This window comes from Vitis riparia, chromosome 4 (genome assembly GCF_004353265.1).
Source record: "Vitis riparia cultivar Riparia Gloire de Montpellier isolate 1030 chromosome 4, EGFV_Vit.rip_1.0, whole genome shotgun sequence".
In the NCBI taxonomy this organism is placed as follows: domain Eukaryota; kingdom Viridiplantae; phylum Streptophyta; class Magnoliopsida; order Vitales; family Vitaceae; genus Vitis; species Vitis riparia.
In genome coordinates, this window is record NC_048434.1 from 16,723,923 (window position 1) to 16,744,630 (window position 20,708).

The following is a 20,708-nucleotide window of genomic DNA, read 5'->3' on the forward strand; positions in this document are numbered from 1 at the left end:
ATTCCTTTCCTCCCCTCTGGATGTCTCTGCGTGTGGGCAAAGTCTGGGAGTCACGAAATCTGAATGCCATTCCAGCCCCTTTTTCTCTCTCTACACAAACTTCATTTTTTCTCTTTTCATTATTTTTCTTTCCTGCCAAACAAACATCAACGGTTGAGCAGAATTTTGTTTCTTTCTCCATTTGCAAATTTGGTGTCAGTACTCTCCCACTAGAATTCCCTTTCTTCTCTTTCCGTTACTCGCTTGTCTTTCTGGAATTTGCTTTCGGAATCCGCTTTCTGTTTCTCGAAAAGTTTATCTTTACTTTTTTTTTTTTTTTTCCTTTCGCAGGATTTATTCAATTTAATTTTTTTAACAATCCTGCCAACCAAGCAGACTAGAGCGAGCTTGGTTCTGGAATGCCCCGGCCATCTTTTCTGTTTCTCTAGGGTCAAGTTTCTCTCTCTAGAATCGTCTCATTCAAGGAGGCCAGAATGAGCTAGGTTGCTTTTTTTCTTTTTTTTCTTTTTTAATGGAATTTTCGCTCTAGAAGTTTCTTGCTCTTTCTTTGAAGGATTCTCTTCGGCCAAACAGGGCGGGATGAGCTCGGTTCGGGCGTGTCCAAGCAACGCCTTCCGCTACAACGGAACTTTGTGCAGTTGCAACCCCGGTTATGTCCTCAACGCTACCACTGGCGCCTGCAGTTTGTTCTGGGAAACTGCGGCGGACGGTTGGCTGGTGAACTCCGGGGTTGGCTACTCCATCTCGTTTCCGACTACCATCTTTGACTTCGATAAGATCAAGAAGTTCACGCAGTCTCAGGCCATGTTCCTCGAGGCGACAGTGGTCATGCTGATATCCTGGCTCTTCTTCTGTTTTTTTGTTCGGTTCGGGAGTCTTGGCGATGGCAGGACGATCTGGTTTCGGATCCGCTGGTGGATTAGCAGATTGGATATCTCCTTCGCAACTCGACATTGGTTGGTAATGTCCTCTCTTTTTTGGAAAATAAGTTCTGGGAATTCCTTATGGTAATGTTTTCTCCTTTTTGGAAATAAGTTCTCGGAAGTGCTCATTTAATAGACTCAATCACATAATTGGTAAGCTTTAGCAGCTATTGTGCCTGTGCCATGTGTCTGTTTGGGAATTTCTATTTTCTGTGGATAGCATTACTTCTCTTTGTAACAGAATTCCGATAAATTGTTTTGGAAAAATAATAAAGGACAAAAATCGTGTCATACGAATAGAAACAGTCCCAGAGATGTATGTTTGGGGGGGGGGAGGTGGAGGGAAGGGAGTGATTATTGCTAGTCACGATTGGTGCTACCAATTTGTGTGATTGGTTCATGTGATTTGGCAGCTGATGAATGGTGAATTTTCTGAATTGTTTCAGCAAATAGGCACATGGTATAAAACCCTTAATTTTGTAAATATTTACTTGTCAATGCCTTTAAATCAACTGGTGAAGTTCATTTGCATTATACAGCATGTGAGTGGTTTTTTGTTATATGTATGGAGATATTGATGTTGAAGTCTCTATTGATAGGCAAAATTAAGGGATTACTAGATGTTGTATTTGGGTTAGGAAATGAAGTGAATCTTACTGGAAAAGGATGAATATTCAAGGAGAAATATGGATGGGGATCTTGTAAGGAAAACGCCGATAACAGTAGGAGGATACTGAGATGTTCATTTAGGAAGGGGTTGTTTTTTGTCAAGGGGATTGGGATTTAAATGGAGTACATCAAAGAAGTATTTTTTTTTTTAGCTCTCTATATGTTGATTTATTTATTTATTTATTTTAACCAGAAAGAGTTCAACAAAGTTCTTATGAGCTTAATTATGAGAAAAGCACTGATTTCACAAAGAAGCAAGAAGAGGGCATTTGTTGCTAGTGGTCTTCTCCTCCTCAAGGGGATTCCCAAGATCAATTTTGGTGGGTGTTATTTGAGAAACCCAAACCAAATGGTCATTGGAGGGATTATAGAAACCATAGAGGGAACTTAATGCTTGTTCTCTTGAAATTGATCAGTCATGGTTTAGCAATTGTGATTATAATCCTAGCACTAGTAGAAGGGAGTAGAGAAGCTAGGGCATACTTGCATATTGTTTTGTATATTTGTCTTGGATTGCCTTCACGAATCACAACAACTAAAACTTATGAGAATTCTATTTAGAGTTCTAATTTTCCACTTCCCCCTTTTCGTTTTTTTGAACCAAAATTCGCATGGCAAGATTGAATGCCAATGTTCAACAAGGATGTGAAAATTTTGATGTAGTGTCCCCAAAAGACTAAAAGATTAATCAATTCATCTTAGATATGAAAGCATGATTTTCAAAATGAGAATGTTCTGCCTCTACATGCTATCACCTACCACACTGACACCTGATCAATCAATTTATCTGTTACTTCAAGATGAATTTCTTATTCTTCTACAAATTTCAAATGTAAAAGTCTTTCTGTTCTAGTTTGTGCTCTTATTTATTTATTTGTATATTTTCTATTTACTTTTTATTATTGACCAGTATTCTTTGATCCTTGGTTGTTATTAGATCTGCACGTCATAGCATAGAAGTTTATCAGTTGTCCACTTAAGAAATGATCTATTGTTATTTCACAGCAATTATTGAATACTGCCATATGAGGTTCCATTTTCCAGGAATGCCTTTTGTTCAATGTTCTTTTTTACAATCTCATTTGTAGCTCTAATGCACCTGGGATTGTTAAACTTTGAACTGACTGCAGCTGACATGTTTTTTATGCAGGAGGATCAAAAGGTAGTTAAAAAGCGGAAAACAGAACTTGGTGGAACTTTCTCAATAGCAAGTTGGATACTTTTCATCGGTTTATTTGCTGCGTGAGTAATTGTTATTTGCTGCATGAGTAATTGATAGCATCTTTCTCTAAACAGTAACAATGTTGTGAATCTTGTGATATTTAGTTCCATTCAACTCATGATATGTTTGGGGTTTATTTGTTTCAGATCATTGTATGATTTGGTATCAACTTAGCTTTTCAGTTCTGTCTCAGGTTGCTCTATCAAATCATATCAAAAAGGAGCATTGAGGTGCATAACGTAAAAGCGACAAATGCCCCTGATTTAGCTTCTTTTGTCAATGACATGGAATTCAATATAACAACCATTTCTAGTATGACCTGTTCAAATTTGCGTGGCCTTGGAACTTTGGTTACTGGGAATCCTGGTTTCCTTGACCATAGAGTTTTGCCTCTATCAACCATTGTGAGCTATTTTTGTCAAAACACCAGCCGGGGACCAACCGTAATCCTTAGGTGCAGCAAGTGCCAGATTATTCAAGATAATTTATATATATCGTGGCACTTCGTGGATCTTCCCAATAGCCCTGCAGCTGCTGTTGGTTTCCAGTTCAGCCTTCTAGCAAAGAGCCATGCTAGCAAGAAGCATGTGAGTTCTGTCAGGGGCTTACTGAAGAATGGAAGCAGTCTAGATGATACTCCAGTTACATTCAGAGGGGTGGATGCAAATGTGCTGAAATTTAATTTATTTCCTCGAATATACCGTAACTTCGACAATCTTAGGCTTATTCAACCTCTGTTTCGTGAGTTTCTACCGGGTCCATCTTTTCATGAGATAAATAAGCTCCGAGCCTCTCTTGAAAGTCCTAATGATGGACTACTCAACATGACAGTATATGTCAATCTTTTATCTTCCTATATTGTTGAAATCGACAACCAAAATATTATGGGTCCTGGTAGGTAATTTGCTTCAGCATATCCATATATGATTATTTCTTTGGTGAATTTTCTCTATATAATATCTGATTGGCTTGTTCAAACGCTTTTGTTATTTTATCCACCTTTTCATTATCTACAATGATGTGCTTGAGCTGACATGCATTAAATCTTTGATCAAGTGTAGATGTAGATTATACCATTGATTATCCACTTGTTTTATTAGAACGGTTAGTTATCTACTTTCTTTCATTTATTAGCAATTATAATGTGTAAAAGTGAGCCCCCCCAAGGTGTAGCTTAGTAGTAGTGCCCTCTGGCAATGAACCAGAGGTTCCAAATTCAAGCCATCTAGGTATTTAAGTAATGTAGGGTAAAATGGTTGGCCCATATCACCAAAATGTCTATGTACCAATTCTAAGTTTCTAACACATCTCAAATCAACTCAACAAAGCTTTAATCCTATGATTTTTTAGATGTAGACATGGGCTGTCCAACATGGAAAAGCCCAAACATTTAAAAGAAATCATGTAAAGAAATAGGAGCATTTTGATCTTCTTAGAGTTCCCAGTAGAGCTTATAGTCTTTTTCACTCCCTCTCTTTCCTTTTCTATTTCCCTTTTTTGTGTGGGAAGGATGAAGAGAAGTAAAAAAAAAGGAGGGAGAGAGGGAAGGTTCCCTTTTAGCCTTCCTATCAATTTAATTGAGCCTTTGATTCAGGGATCCTCTTTGTTTATCAATAGTAATTGTATGGGCCCCAATATGGAATTTCATGGGAGGACATTTAGAGTGCGTTTGACAGTGATTTTAGGAAGTGTTTATAGTCTTTCTAATATTTGAAAATTTTTATCTTTCAAGTATTAAAAATGCTAGAAACACTTCCTAAAATCACTGCCAAATACACTCTCAATCAATCAAACATTTATCTAGAGTCTTGCCCTTTGTCAAATCTTTGGCCATGTCGTTTAGTTGACATGTTTTTCAATATGGGGTAATAGTATTTGAGCTAAATATAAGTTTGGATTGGCCTATAGAAGTCCAAACTAGTCATTCAATAAAATTTAGGTTTGGTTATCAATTAATTTCAATCAACTTAGCTGAGAATAAGAAACAAATCAAACTGGCCTGTTAATTTTATTTCATATTGTCCTATTAGTTTTCAACACCAGCCTGTTGCGATACTTGGTTTTAAGCATTTACCCCTGATCAGAGAGGAAACCTTAAAATGGTATTCCTAACCTAATAATTAATGTTTCAAAATGACTTGTTTGAATGCAACTCTAGTTGCTACATGTCTTACTTGCAAATTGTTCTTTAACAAAAATTATTCATATCAAATTCTGGTTGCCCTCAATGATAGTATAATGCTTTCTTGTTTTAAAATTGCAGTGAGCTTTCTAGCGGATCTTGGTGGCATATATTGCATCAGTATTGGCATATTTTTTTATTTCTTGGTCCAGGTATATTTCTTGTCTCTTTTCAAGTTCCTCTGCTTTATTTTTTCTTCATCTAATAATTAATAGAAGTTTAGAGTAGAAATAACCCAAATAAATGAAGATTATACAATTGCTTATTTGAAGCCTTCATGTTGCATTGGTTTCTCTAAAAAGGGCATATAGCATTTTGGCATCTACTGAATCAAAGCATAATATTCAAGCAAAGTTCTTCCAATTGGATGTCAATGATCACAAGGCCTAATGGTGGGTTTTCAGTCTTCTATTGTTAGTGGGCATGACATGTGATGCTTATGTGCAACAAAGTGATGATGCAATGATGAAAGAGGTGGTGCTTGTGAGGGTGGTGGTCTTTCCATTCATGGTGGTTGTTTGGTTTTGCTGGCATTGGGCCAGTGATGATAGTGGTATTAATATAGTGGTCATGGTGGTTGTCTAATGGTGTAGGATGGTAATGCTGGTGGAGTGCTATCAATTACATTTTATTACAATTACAAGTCACGTACTAATAGAACTATATAGATTTGGGTCAATTGAAATGTTCTCTGTTGCCTTTCTATATTTATTGAGAAACAGAATAAAAATGCTGTTTTAGAGCAATGCTAATGCTGGGGAAAAAGGCTCAAGTTAAACTTCCTCTCTATCTGTAAATTGGGGCCTCATTCTTGATATGTTAACACATTTTGTTTCAGGGAGAAATGGGTTGGGTGGATCAAGTTTTTTGTTTTTGTTTGTTTCTTTTCTATTTTTATTTTTATTTTTTTTAATTTTTTGTGGGGGTGTAGTGGGTGGGTGGGTGGGTAGGGCATGTTTGAAAATTATTCTTCAAAACAATTTTTTGTTCTTTAAGATAGAAAACTGTTTCCTAACTTAAAAAACACATTTGACAATTTCTTTTTTTATTATTATTATTAAAAATGGTTTTTTGAAAGTGGGTTGTTTTTTTAGAACAAATACTTTGTTTGCTTTCAAGTATTTTTATTTTTTTTGTCGAGTGTTTTGAGAAAAAATTGAAAATATGAATTATTATTTTCAAGTGTTTGGTTAATCTCTCCATCTATTTCTCTTTTGACACCTTTGTCTACCACTGGTGTACCTTGGTTCATTGTTATTAATATTATTTTTGCCTATTTAAAAAAAAAATTGAAAATATGGAGAATACTTTGGGAGCTTTTGCATGGTAAACAAATGCTTAGTATTTTCATGGAGAATAAGCCAAGAAAACTGTTTTCCATATTTGAGTTCTCAAACAAGTTTTGTTCCTGAAATCAATTAAGAACCATTCTCAAGAATTGTTCTTAAAGACTGTTTCTTGAGAACCGTTTTTGAGAACTTTATCAAACAGACCCTTAATTTCCAATTGTTGTTTCTATAAGATCCTTATAAATTGAGTGGACCAGGGAAAAGTGTTATCATAACTAACATGATCATTAAAAATGAAGAAATGATTATCCTTATGTCACAAAAATTATCATCCCAAGGGAGTTGTATTCTGCCCTTTGCACCTTGGGCCATGTTATTAACTTATTAGAAAGGTATCCTCTTGGCCCTTTTTTTCTTATCTGAATGGCATAGAGGAATATAAATCAGAAATCCTGCAAATACTTAATAGAAGTAACTGTTCCTTGATTTTCTGTCTGTAACTAATAGTACTTCCAAGATTCTCCTGACTTGTATTGTTCACAGTGTGAGTACAGAATCAAGAAGCTCCGAAATGAAGACAGCATAATGAGGAAGATTAGAAATCGGAGAAAATCCCAAGAACATTGGGATAAAGTAAGTGTTTTCTATTTTATTTATTTATTTATTTTTATTGAGCCTTTATTTTCTTTCAATTCCTTTTTTTTTTTTTCTCTAAATTAATCAAATTCCAAGTGTTTGCTTGCTAATGCCTATCATGTGAGATTTCAGTTGAACTGACTGCTATATATATTCTGTTTGACCAGTTGAGAAAATATGTAATGTACACATGGGGCTGTAAAACATTGGATGATAACTACAACAACAATAAAAAGGAAGCAACTTGCACTGATATTTTCAGACCTTTTCATGGCAATGGATCATCAAGAAAACAAAGGCAGAGGAGCAGGATGGATTCTATTAGTTTTAACCAGAAAGCCAGTTTACCAAGTCAGAAAGTAATGCTCTATCAATTTCAGTTTGCAATAACATTAATTTATTTCCTTTTCTGGAGCTGGTATTTCTCTGTAAATTTTCTTCCCTGGGCAGGATGTGAGCTGTTTTGATTAGATGATTTTATTTTGCAGAATGCCATTCAAGAAAGCAGAGATACTCAAGAAATTAAATCTTTTTTAGCAGGAGCTTCATCAAGTGCTGAAAGGAGTTTGTCACATCCAAAGAATGAAGCTGTGAGTTGCTTTTCTTCTGTTGCTTGCAATTTATCTATGGTTTCCTTAGATACATAATTCTTCATTTTGATACAAGACTTATGGTAATCTATGTACACATATACATGTGTAATATTCTCACTCTAGTTACAATAGGTCTGTAGACATCTTTGGTACTCTCAAATTACTAATTTTTTCTTAGATATTCATCTGTATTATTTTCTACTGATTATTGAAATTTTATGATTACTTTTTTTTTTTTTTTTGATAGGCAAGTGAAATTTTAGGATTACCTATTAAGATTATAATTGGATGGAGTCAATTTTCTTTTTCTTTTATTTTTATCTTTTACATTTTTGTGTGTATTAGCTTCTAGGATTAAGGCTTTGTTGAGTATCAAACTCTGGTGACCTGACATTTTACTCGAAGGGAGGCCACCATGGAAATTGGAATTCCAAAATTGGCAGCTTGAAAATATTTACAGTTACCGGGTTTTTCTTGTGAAAGATTAGTTCAATAATCATAAGGGAGGGTTTTTCAAATTTCCTCAAATTTTATCTCCATTAATCTCCAAGAACAATAATTTATCACTCTTAAGTATCTTGTCTTTGAATACTAACCATGACTGCATGCTAAAAAACTTGGAAGTGGAAAAAGACTTGAAGCCTAATTAAATAAATACCATGCTCGATACTGTTTGAAGTAATGCTATGCTTCTTTTCCTTGAATAACTGCAACAGAGATTGGATTCAATGTAGTAGAAATTAGTTTCCTGAAATGAAACTCTGGAGTCACATTAGTTTCCTTATTAAAAAAAAAAAAAAAAAAGTGTTAGCTTCCTGAAATGATATTGGATAGGATAAAGATTGCTGGATATGGATCTCAAATTGTTGCTGGCAGTGCTTTTTCTACTTTTTCATCTTGAATAGTGGCTGTGGTCACATGTTATATTGCTTGTTGTCGGAGTTATATGTTGTAAGGATTATGGACTCCGATTTGTTTTTTTGAAGTGTAATATGGATCATTCCCTGATGGTTGACTGATGAAAAAAGAATTGCAGATGCTTTAGAATGAGTATTCTTATTTATTGTTGGTGGAATGTTATCTTTTAAATATGGTCATGAAAAAAATTGATTACATGTCACATGTATTCCACGAGTAACATGATCAATTGTAAATTATTTTTTTCAAACTCTAAATTGATAAAAATTGGCTTGTTCCCTTGCACATGTTAATTTTCACTTTCTTCTTTTTAATGCTCCCTAGGTTCTGAAAAAAGAGGTGCTTGGAGCAACAAAAGAAGGGAAACAACATGTGGGTTCTCATGAGGAAGATGCCTCTCAGTGTAAAGCATTTGATCCTGCTGCTGCTGATGTCCTTCCCCCTCCACCCATGTTAGGTAAAAAAATCTTGAAGGTTTAACTCACCCTTTTATTTGGTTTTTTTTCTGTTTCTCTTGCATCTTCATTGAGAGTGGCTGTTTCTTCTGTGTTCACGTATTCTTCCACTGAAAATAATCAAGAAGATACATTCTGCATGCCCCTATGAATCTAGGCAATGTGTTAGAGTAAGATGCTAGTCTAAAATATGGTTTCAGAATATAGTTTGATGTTATCGCTTCACCTCACGTTTTATAGAATGACTTACTTTAATTGAGTTATGGGATGAGGCGAATGAGGGATACTAGTAGCTATCTGTCTTTCATTACACAGTCCTTCCAAACTGGTACAGGGAAACTGTTTTAATCAAAGAAAAAACATGGTCTTTTTATTGACATAGCTGTCATACTTAAACTATTGCAACAAGACATTTGTTTTTAGTTTTTGGTAACCAGGAAACTCCAACCCCTGCTTCACAGGATATGTGGAAACCACAAATACACAATCCCTCCTCCCAAGAACTGTATATCAAGTAACCCAGGACTCATGTTGGGACCTCTTGTACCTGAGTGGGAGTGCCTTCCAGTTGAGCTGCCTGTAGGGAGCAGCCCACCTAGTTGGGTGTTTCTGTTGATGATTGTGGGGTATATTATGGCTCAATAATAGAATTGCTCCTCTTTGTCCAATTCTAGTTGCAATAACTTCCTTAGGAATTTCTTCATTCTTTTTTTATTATAATAAAACAATTTTTCAAAAGAAGGAAAGGAGGTACAGATACAATTACAATGAGTGATGAGAGAAGAACATTGAGGAAGAGAACAGCAAAATGAAGGCAAACCCATAGGAAACTGAACAAACCCACATACATATTAATGAGGAAAAGAACACTAAACATAGGGTTAGAGATAACCCAATCAAGTCCTCTAAGGATTTAGCTCGTCTCTCAGCCTAACCATGAGCTGTCTGATTATCTGACCTTGGATTCCAGCTCTACCTAGACAACTTATCTCTTTAGGAAATCATGCATGTTTATCCAGTGGACCAGCTGTCAGCGTTCTCAGCAACCTGAGGAGGCTGAATATATAACCCAGAAGTCCCTTTCCACTAGGAAGTCTTTAATTTCCATCTAGGATGCCATTTTCAATCCTTCCTACTATCTGTCACAAGTTCAGCATTGAAGGCCATCCGAGTACCAGCTGGCTTTAAGAAAGCACCATTACCGGGAAAAACAATTTTGTTTTCTTAGAACAGAAAACAAGCTTTTAACTTCAAAAACACAAGACATTTTTTTATATTGAAAATATGTTCTTGAGAATTTGTTCTGAAAAAAAAGTTTAAATTGTTTTCGAGTGTTTTTGTACAGTATTTTGAGGGGAAAAAAATTGAAATCGTCAAGAATACTTAAAAGAACTTTTGCATTGCACATTACTTTCACAAGGAGAATAAGTTGAGAAAAATATTTTTCATCTTTGAGTTCCCAAGTTTGTTCTTCAAAACAAGTGAGAATCGATTTTAAAAACTACTCTAAAAAAATGGTTTATGAGAATTGTTTTCGAAAAAGTTGTCAAATAGGCCTTAGTGCTGAAACTCTTAACTTGCATGGAAATGCTCTTTACCACTACTTCAGAATGTCAAATGGATTTGGAATATGATAATCTAGTTATAATAAAGCAATGTTTTTTATTGTTTAATGTAGTGTTACCAACCCTTTAATGGGTTTTTTATATGTCAACTAATTGCTTTTTATTTGTTGCTTGACTTGGTTGGCAGATTTTAAGCCTGGCACCGAAATTGACATGTCTGATATTCAGAAAAATCTCCAAAATCTGTATGAATACAATGTCATGTTGAGAGAGAAGCTTTTAGCCATTTATGCTTCGTGCTCTGGGAATGAATGTGTGGTCTCTGACAAGGGATCAAGCCAAGGGTAGAAAATTTCAAAGCTATCCAAGTAAAGGCAAGGCAGTGTTCACTCATATCAAAAAGAAGGAAAGGCAGTGTTCACAATTCCACATTGCTTGGTTTTCAGTCACAATTTCCCAAGAGTTTGTTGCTGGAATTTCTCTGGGGAAGGGTGTTGTATACCTAATGAAGGAAGAATCTGGTCTGGATTATTCTCAGTCTCTGGCTCATGGAAAGCACTCAAGGCTAGAAATCATAAACATTCATGTGGAGGAGAACCCCCCACCCAATGTTTTATCTGAAAGACATTTCCCTAGATTTCTTCCGAGGAGTCACTGCTCTGTGTTTAGTGTTTGGGTAAAAATTGGTGGAAGGGGTGACTGCATTCCATTCCTGAGCGTTTTTGGTAGAGTTTGATTAATTGATTCAGCATGCATTGGGGTTAAAACGGTAGGATAAGAAATTCATTGTTGTACAATATGTGATAACAAGGAATAAATACAATGTGTTTTGTTTGAAGGTACAAAATTAGAATTGATGAAGGCAAAGCTAGTTGCAATGGCCAAGGACAAAGATAAAATCAAGTGGTAATGATAGTACAAGCAAGTAACGAATTTGACATCTTATTTCTTTGTCTAACAATAGTTGTCATCTTCTTTTACAGTATATTATGGTATTCTTCCTTTCATCATGTTTGCCCTCGAAAACACACAAAGAAAAAGACATGGGTTAGTTGACTTGGCAAATCAATTATGCAACGTTTGAAGCACGATAAGCTCGGTGATGGGCTAGGAAGGAAGCCCTCTCTCAGAGTAGCTTGCTCTAAGTCGCTTGTCCCAAAGCTGCATTGGGCATAAGGTTATTTAATTGCGCAAACCGCTCCTACTTTGGACTTGTTTGAAAATTATTTTTTATTTTTTAAAACAAAAAAACTTGTTTTCTGTTTTTAGAAAACAACTTTTAATTGTTTTCTGTTATTTTTAATTATTTTAAAAAATAATTATATAAATATATAAGATGATTAAAAATATGTTTAAAAAATTTTAAGTTTTTAAATAAATTTTTGTTTTATAAAACATAAAATAACGATTTTTAAAATTATTATCAAATAGGTGTAAGTCTTTTTTTTTCTCTCCGGGTGGTTGAATTTTCTCCATTGATTTAAATTCAACCACATACATGAAAGTATAAAAAAAAATTATAAAATTTCGTAAAACAACAAAGTGTATACAAATTTTCTTGGAAAAAGACTCTGATTAATGCCCATATAAATAGAAATATACAAAACTTGAGACTCATGAAAAAGGATTTAATTCCTTCCTTTTTAGAGCCCAAAACACAATATTCTCACAAAAAATCGGAACAAAGATATACCATATGCCTCATTTTTCATGTTTCTATGTTTTGAAAACGAGATGCACCGACGGCCGATTGATTGAAAACAGCATGTGTGCATTTTCGTTTCTTCTTCGTTCAGCAACTTATTTTGAAGTTTGATTGAAGGGACCCACGCTTTCACAATCAACGGTTAGATTTGATTGATTTTCATAGTTTTCCAATCCCCAAACCCATCTTGTTCTGCTTCAAAAACCCCTCCCAAACCCCAATTCAGTAATCTTTGTGGGTCTTTTTTTTTTCAAAACCCAACTGATTGAATTTCAATACCCCATTCAAATTGCTCACACCTCACCTACCTCCATGGTTTCCACCACGGAATTCATCTGGGTCTGCATTACAAACCCAATTGGTTGTTGAATTTTGTGGGTTTGCTTTAGAACTTCTGGGTCTGCTACAAAACCCCATTTTCTGGATCCAGATTGCAGCCCACCATCACCAAAAACTATGGTTTCTTTGCCTGGAGTGCTACCCATATGCCATTGGTCAAACAGATTTGCAGCTCCTGGGAATGCGAAGGCTTTGAATTGGAGGTCTCATGGGCAGAAGAGAAATATCGTCTGTGCTTGTGTGGCGCCTCCCAGGAACTTGAGCACGGATGGATTTGCAGCCACAAAATTCAATGTAAAATCATTCTTGTTTTTGGCTTTTCGTTTTTTTTTTTTTTTTTTTTTTTATATGGTTTTCTTTGGTTAGCTCGTTTTTTTCCATTGGATTCTTTTTGTTTTTTTGAAGAATACCATGAATTTGTTCTCATTTGGGTTCTCTCTTATTAGGATTCATCTCATCTAAAGAATCCAAGTGCTGATGGAGACCGTGAGGATGATTCTGATGTTCTTGTTGAGTGTAAAGATGTGTATAAGTCATTTGGGGAGAAGCACATCTTGAGAGGTGTGAGTTTTAAGGTAAATTTGGTTTAGTTATTATAATTTTGTGGTAATATTTCTTTATATATACTTCTATAATGATAGATTATGCTATCTTTAATATTGAAATAGGAGGTTTATTTAGGAATCAGGGTTTTTAAACATATCTAAGAAAATTTCTTGTTGAATAATCATTTCTGCGGAGGAAGCCGGTTTGGCAAAACCATCTGAATCATCTTAGGAAATCTATTCCTGCTTTAAACCCCTTTTCTTTTGTTCATTTTGTACTTTGCTTCAGATTTGGCTATTTAATTTTGATTAATTCATTGATTTATTTTTATTTCAAGAATATTTAGAGATTAAGAAGAAAATCTAAGAATAAAAGAAAAAAGTTAAGTAGAAGTTCTTATAAAAGATATATTTATTTTAATTGATTTCTATTTTTTCCCCTTTTATTATGTTAATCCATATCCAAATTTTGAATCCTTTGTAGCTGGTTCCTCAAATCCTAAATTTTAGAGTTAAAAGAATCTTACTCCTGGATATGTACCTGCACTTGACATCTTGGATTGGTTCAATAACCTTGGTAGGATGATTGATAGGGCTGAAAGCATGGAATAATTGGAATATCTCCAAACCTGTAGAGGTTGAGTTAAAGTTTACACCTTCAATTTGATGATGATATTATTATCTGCTCTTCTAGTGAAGATTTCAAAATCCCCTGTCTTGATTTGAAATTGAATGCCATCAGTAAGATTTTTGAACAAAAGATAGATCTTCTTACGAGTGCCCTTTCTGGAATTGATGCCGGTGCATTCTGATACCAAGGTTTGTAAGAGACTCTGAGCATTAGGAATTAGAGGCAAAGCAGGAATTCTTGGGAGCAATTAACAGTGTGCATTCCCAACTATAGAGATTTGGAAATTGTTTGTGCCACCAAAAGGGACCCTTTTTTGGTCAAATGGCAGTATGGGAGAGAATTCTAACCTTAGATCATCATTTTAAGGAGAGAGTACGGAGCATGTTTAACCGATGCTCTTTTGTAGAAGGAATGAGGAGTCTGTGAACCATTAATTAATCCACTGATCAATTGCTTGGGAGTTATAGTCCATGATTTTCTTCTGGATTCCTTTGGTTCTTCCTCTGTCTTGAAATAGAGGAATACAAGGACTTTTGAAGGGATAGAATCTGCAATATCCAAAATTAAAGAGCTTATGCTACTCTCTTTACAGTCTTGGATAAAGGATGATTCTTTTAGTCAGAGGTGTTCTTCAATGCGTTCAGTTAGTTTCTTAAGTAGTATTAGACTTCTAGGTGATAAAATTTTCTGTTGTGTTCCTTGTCATTCCTTGTATGGTTGGGCTTGACACTCTGAATATATGCCATACGTAAATGGGTTACACCCTCTGTGGTGCTCTGAAATTTCTTTATTTGTGATAAAAAGTGTTTATATCTTTTAAGTTTTTGGTAATTTCAAAGAAATGAAAAAAAGAAAAAAGAAAAATCATGATTTAATTGCCGGAGTCCCATAGTATGATGACTAGCACACTTGTTATGTTTCACCTTTGAACTAACACACACCAGAACTGTCATTTTTATTCAGAACCATGAGCGGAGTGGATTTTTTTGTCTCTCTTTTCATATTTAGTTTCCCTTGAAGTTTGGTTATCTTTTATCATTCTCTGTTTATTTTCTTACTTTAGCCCATTTATAGATTAGACATGGGGAAGCTGTTGGGATTATTGGGCCTTCTGGCACTGGGAAATCAACAGTTCTGAAGATTATTGCGGGACTTCTTGCTCCAGACAAGGTAAACAATCTGATATGCTTTTTATACTGGCTTTATAATGATCTTATCTTTGATTAGCTTAGTTATATGCTCTGTCATTAAGATTCTCTTATGGAGATTGCATCTGTGGGGCAGGGAGAGGTCTTAATCCGAGGTAGAAGGAGGCATGGTTTAATCAGTGACCAAGAGATATCTGGTCTTCGAATAGGCTTGGTAAAATACTTTTAAACTTTAGGTATTCTTTCCTGTCCTAGGTTATCATATTTATAATCATGTAATTCTGTTTTCTTCTCTTCTGAAACAGGTCTTTCAGAGTGCTGCACTTTTTGATTCTTTAACTGTTCGTGAAAATGTTGGTTTCCTTTTGTAAGAGACAGTCTAGTTTATCTTTACAAATTTAATGTTTTTATGTTGTCTTGGTGGGGCTTAATTTTGACCTTTATTAGTTTTTTTACTATTCATGCTTCTCTTGACCTCCTAACACTGCCTATTTTCTTGAATTACTTAGATATGAAAACTCCAGCATGCCAGAGGATCAAATTCACGAGCTCGTTACGGAATCTTTGGCTGCTGTTGGATTGAAGGTATTGATTGAACTGTTAAATATTTCTAGTCAGGATAAGGTCATACAGTTTTTGAACTCACGTACATTTGGTTTGATTTGATGGGATTCGGACTCCGACCATTATTTTCAATGCCTCAACTAATATGCAAGTTGACAGCTCTACATGGACACTTTGTATTGGGTAAAGTACCTGTGTCAAACATGACATGGTTATGATCACCAGTTATGTTGGATACATCATGATGTCTTTGATAATGGAATTGAAAACTATGTCCTTAGTTATGGTACTTCTATGTTGCACAAGTACTTCCAAATAAGAGTCACTCATCTTAAACAGGCTTTCTGTCATAGAAATTTCATTTTACCCCATTGTGTATTTTGACTATTTAACCATATCTCCTTATCCCAAGATTTGGAGGGGTTTTATGAATCTAAGAGTCATACATACACCTATTCCCAACATTCCTATCCTAGTCCATGTAAAATGGGTTAAAAGAATTTGATCACCATCTGATGGTCATGGGAGAATGGTTTTGACACACTCAACAAAATGTATAGAGTTTTTACTCAACATATTCTGTACACAACACTTAATTCTAGATATATATTTTTCTAAAGAGGTAAAAAGGTATTGATTATGAAAGAAATTGTGGTTTAGGTGTTCTGTATCTTTTGATAGTGTTGATCATTTATTAATATGAAGTAGTCTCCTTGAAGAAACTAGCAAGTGCTACTTGCTTGATCCTTGGCAATGTGCAACAACGTTATCAAGAAATCCTGGATTTTACAAGCTCAATAAATTATGTTGATATTGTATCAGATATTTCAGCTTGACTACTTTCTACACCCTCGCTTCCTCTTTACCTTTCTCAAAGGATGGAAAACTAAAGAAATCAGCTCAATCTTCAGATGGAGAAACCTTTTTTCTTTTTGGTTATAGGGAAATTTAACATAGTGTTTTGTGCAGGGCGTTGAGGAGCGGTTACCCTCTGAGTTGTCTGGTGGAATGAAGAAACGAGTTGCATTAGCTCGGTCTATTATTTTTGATACCACCAAGGATGCAATTGAACCAGAGGTATGTTCAATAGCTGAATAGAAGTAATATATCTTCTGTCGTATTTTGCTTGAAGTATACTTGCAAGGATTTTCTTTAACAGGTGAGGGTATTTCTAAGAATCCTTGTTGATCTTGGTTTTTATAATCAAAAGCATCCATTAATCTCCTCAGCTTGGCCTTTTGGCATCCATTAAGAGGGAAGCTTGATCTCAAGTCTTTCATAATGGATTCTACTCCCCAGAATGAGAGTTGAATGTTGGCATTGATTTTCTGCTTCTCTTTTGATGGATCTCCCATCATTTGTATTTCCTTCTCATTCACCCAGGAATTTCAGTTTCTTATTAAATGGAAAAGAAAAAAAAAACCGCTATGGCAATATCTGCCCCATAGACCCATCTGGAGCTCCCCTTGAGTTTTGATTTTCCTACCCATTAAGCAACAAATTTCTAGGCTTCTTATGTATAGAACTTCCTAATGAGCCTAATGTTTGTGTTCTTTCTCAAAATAGGCACATCAAAGTCCAAACACAGTGAAGTTAATCCATTGTAATTGCACATGGATTGCTATGATACTTGTACTTTCCAAATTCACCCCTTACCCATGTCCACACAACATGACATGAGTGTGGGTGTGAGATACTTGTCGGATACTCCTATTTTGCTTTGGATATGACTTTTTGATTAATTGATTTATTCATTTAGCTTGCCATCACATTGAAAAAACACAGAATTTGAGATTATTTGGGAATAAGGAAGAAAAGATAGAGATAAAAGAAAAAAAAAAAAAAAGGAGGTTCTCATGAAAGATCTTTACTTTTAATTGATTTCTAATTGGTTTCTCTTTTTTTTCCCTTTTATTATACCTTCTCCATGTATCCATATCTAAAATTTGGATCCTTTTTAGGCAGTTCCCCATATCCTAAAATTTAGAGTTAAAAGAATCGGACTCCTTGATATGTGCCCACAACTAACACTTACACCCTAGTCCAAGCAACATGGATGTCTTGTTGGTAATTCAATCAATGTTTGTTCCCATATTGACTTAGTTGAACATCTGAATTGCATTTTCATCAAATAGTTGGTGCTGCTAATGCTGTTTCATGATTGTAGTTTCTAGTTCATAATGCAAAGTGCTGGTGCTGTCTCTTGGACATGTATTGATATGCCATAGTCATATTCTATATTGCATGGATTCAAGTGCAAGTATGAGTGTATCTAATCCTTCAAAACTACAACCTTTATGATACAAGGACTTAGTTAAGAGGAATCTTAATAACGGGTATGGATACTTGGATATGGCATAATAAAAGGGGGGAGATGGGAAAAACCAATTAGAAATCAATCAAAGCAAAGATATCTTTGGTGAAGAACTCCCCATCTTTGTCTTTTATATCTATCTCTTTTTTTTTTTTTTTTTTATCTCTGAATATTCTTATAATAGATCACTTTTCAGCAAGCTATCTATTTTTTCAAAGTATCATCTCCCAAGGAAGTTGAAAATTTAAAAATAAAAATGTGGAAAAAAAAAAAAATCAGCCATATCCAAAGCAAAAGTAGAGAAGTACTTGATGAAGATCCTAGACCCATACACAAATTGTGTCATGTTGATACAAATCCAATGAGTGAAGTTGAAAAGTCTAAAGTATCATAAATTATGTTACTTTTCTCTTTTTTTTTTTCTTTTTTCTTTTTTTCTTTTATTCTTTTTGACCATTTAGTTGGACATGTAACTTGCCTGAAGATAGACCTGTGCCTCTTATTGGTAGGTAAATTAAAACTTTAAAAGTAAGAGGAAATACAGTTATATCAGGGTGGTTTCTATAGTTTCTGTAGCGAGGCATCTTGTACTTTTCTTCCTCTATTTATACTTTCTTCTAATCTTCATATAGTTATTTTATCAAAGTGAAGATTCTTTGTAGATTTTGACTTTGAATTCATGAGATTGGAAATGGAAGAAATGGACAATCTTCTATTCCATGGGTTTCATTTAGAAAGTTCCAATCTTTTGAACTTCCAAGGATTTAAGTTGGCGGGGAAAGGCTGTGATGGAGAACGTTATAATTATTATTCTTTTGAGATACTTGGAAGTATTTGGAAGGAGAAACCAAACATATAAATAAATGGTTAATTGCAGATTCTATAAGAAGTTCTTGGAACTTGCAACTTCTACAGTGAACTTGGTTCATGTTTAGCACACTCATGGGTGGTAGTCCATTTGTCTAGTGATTCTGAGATCACTGACCAATCATTGAAGTATCTGCCAATGATGGTGACCTTGAAAACAAGAGGCCTCTGTTGGAAGGAAAAAAAGGCTTTGAGATTGCTCTAGCATGAAAAGGCCCATCCTCGTTACCAACAAGAAGGTCCTGGCCTGCATATTAGACATTGCTGCTTGTTTACCTACCCATATAGATCAATATGAAGAGACCAAAGTGAAAAGGTTGGAATCTGCATCAAACATGTTGCTGCCATGTGTTAAGAAATACAAGTTAATCAAAGTTAGACCATGTTACGAGCGCCAGTCTTGTTTGTTGCGTTTTTGTTCTAATTTTTGGTTTTCACCCCTGAATAGGTGCTATTATACGATGAACCAACTGCTGGGCTTGATCCAATCGCATCTACTGTAGTTGAAGATCTCATCCGCTCTGTCCATTTGAAAGGGGAAGATGCACCTGGGAAGCTTGGGAAGATTGCATCATATGTAGTTGTCACTCATCAACATAGTACCATTAGAAGAGCCGTTGACAGGTAGTGCTTCATACAAATGAGTTGCATTTCTGAAATTACAAGGCTTTGTCAGGAATTTATGTGGCTTTGTTCTGACATATCCTAAACTGATTGCCATTGTTATTATATAGGCTGTTGTTTCTTTATGATGGGAAAATCGTCTGGGAAGGAATGACTGATGAATTCACCACTTCAACAAACCCAATTGTTCAGCAGGTAATTACTGAAAACCATGTATTCTGACTGACAATCTGGGTTGAAATTAGAGAAGATCAATTAGTTGTTTGGATAGTGCCTCCCAAACTTCTTATCCAAGAAAAGTTCCTTCTCTTTGTTTTCTGAGATTCATCTAAGATTTGGGCCCATCTCTCACTCTCTCCCCTGTGATTCATGTTGAATCTTACAGCCCTTCACTTGTGGTCTCATACCCACTTGTATACCCACGTGTAGGATTTGGACCCATAATGTATATACCATCAGCTAACATTTAACCTACCAAAATTATCTAATCAGATCTGATTTTTTCTTTGTCTGCATCTTCAGTTTGCATCTGGGAGCTTGGATGGACCGATTAGATATTAGAGCACATACTTCAGCATTTTAACTTAGAACACATCATCCATTCTTGGCCGCCCATGGAGTCTCCATTTCAGAATTTCATGAGGGAATGATTGTTGTTTGCCTTAGCCCATCTGAAACTGTCTGATGACATTCTTGGTCTGAAAGAAAATCAGGGCACCTGGCGGATGCAACTCTTGAATGAAGAGAAACGAACGGCAGGCGAAACGTTGACAGGACAGAATCCGTCTTTATTCTTATTATTTTTTTGATATGCCATTTAGCTTGAGATTCTGTAATTGGGCAGCCAAGATTAGGCCCAGTTTTAGGAAGAACATGCTCAGAAACAAAAATTTGTTATAGAGCTGATAATGTTCCATGTATAACATAAAGGTGCGCTGTTTTTGCCCGTAATGCTGCATTCATTGAAGGTTTTTCCACAGAGACTTCCTGGTATTTGTGCCTATGGCTAATAAGCAGAAAGTTTTATAGATCTGCAGTTACTTTACATATTTTATTTATCATTGATGATTGCATTTGAATCCAGTTTGCATACAATGCAGATTCAGGTAAGGTTTTGTCCAAAAACATGAAATTCATCCTCTACAATGGTCAAATAGTTAGGACTCTCCTGGGAATCAATAATGCAGGTGGATTATACGAGTGCAAACCCGGAAAAGAGTGAGAAGAAAGGCCTATAATCCATGGCACTTATGATTCCAAAGAAGGGTTCGTATGAAATCTAACAAACCAAATGTACAATACTGCATTCAACATTCAACATCACAAGTGCAAATTCATTCGGTCCCTAGCTTGCAAGAAACTAAGAAACCCGAAACATATTACAGAAAGATGTTTTTTCAGTGAACTAAAGACAACAATGTTGAACCTGCAGCAGCTTCTAGCTCAGAGATTTACTCACAACTAAATGCAAGGACCCAGTAATGGACTCTTTTCACAAGCAATGTAAACCAAATTTCTA

The 20,708-nt window shown here is 35.3% G+C and overlaps 2 protein-coding genes across 3 annotated transcripts; both read left to right on the plus strand.

Annotated features, from left to right (window-relative positions):
• LOC117913063 lies at positions 1 to 11,337 on the plus strand. Of its 2 annotated transcripts, XM_034827959.1 has the most exons (10): positions 1 to 194; positions 331 to 960; positions 2,743 to 2,834; positions 3,008 to 3,708; positions 5,078 to 5,148; positions 6,829 to 6,918; positions 7,089 to 7,280; positions 7,410 to 7,511; positions 8,757 to 8,889; positions 10,640 to 11,337. In XM_034827959.1, exons 2-10 carry the CDS (start codon positions 580 to 582, stop codon positions 10,798 to 10,800), a joined length of 1,923 nt encoding a protein of 640 aa, XP_034683850.1. In that variant the 5' UTR covers positions 1 to 194; positions 331 to 579; the 3' UTR covers positions 10,801 to 11,337. The 2 variants fall into 2 exon arrangements, with proteins under 2 accessions (XP_034683850.1, XP_034683849.1); XM_034827958.1 differs by having other exon boundaries at positions 1 to 960.
• Positions 11,338 to 12,147: 810 nt separating this feature from the next.
• Positions 12,148 to 20,168, plus strand: LOC117912507 (protein TRIGALACTOSYLDIACYLGLYCEROL 3, chloroplastic). Its single transcript, XM_034827100.1, has 10 exons — positions 12,148 to 12,790; positions 12,943 to 13,071; positions 14,747 to 14,842; positions 14,957 to 15,034; positions 15,126 to 15,187; positions 15,330 to 15,405; positions 16,354 to 16,461; positions 19,014 to 19,189; positions 19,300 to 19,384; positions 19,712 to 20,168. The coding sequence occupies exons 1-10, from the start codon at positions 12,614 to 12,616 to the stop codon at positions 19,748 to 19,750; spliced, it is 1,026 nt and encodes a 341-aa protein (XP_034682991.1). The 5' UTR covers positions 12,148 to 12,613; the 3' UTR covers positions 19,751 to 20,168.
• The last annotated feature ends 540 nt before the right edge of the window (positions 20,169 to 20,708 follow it).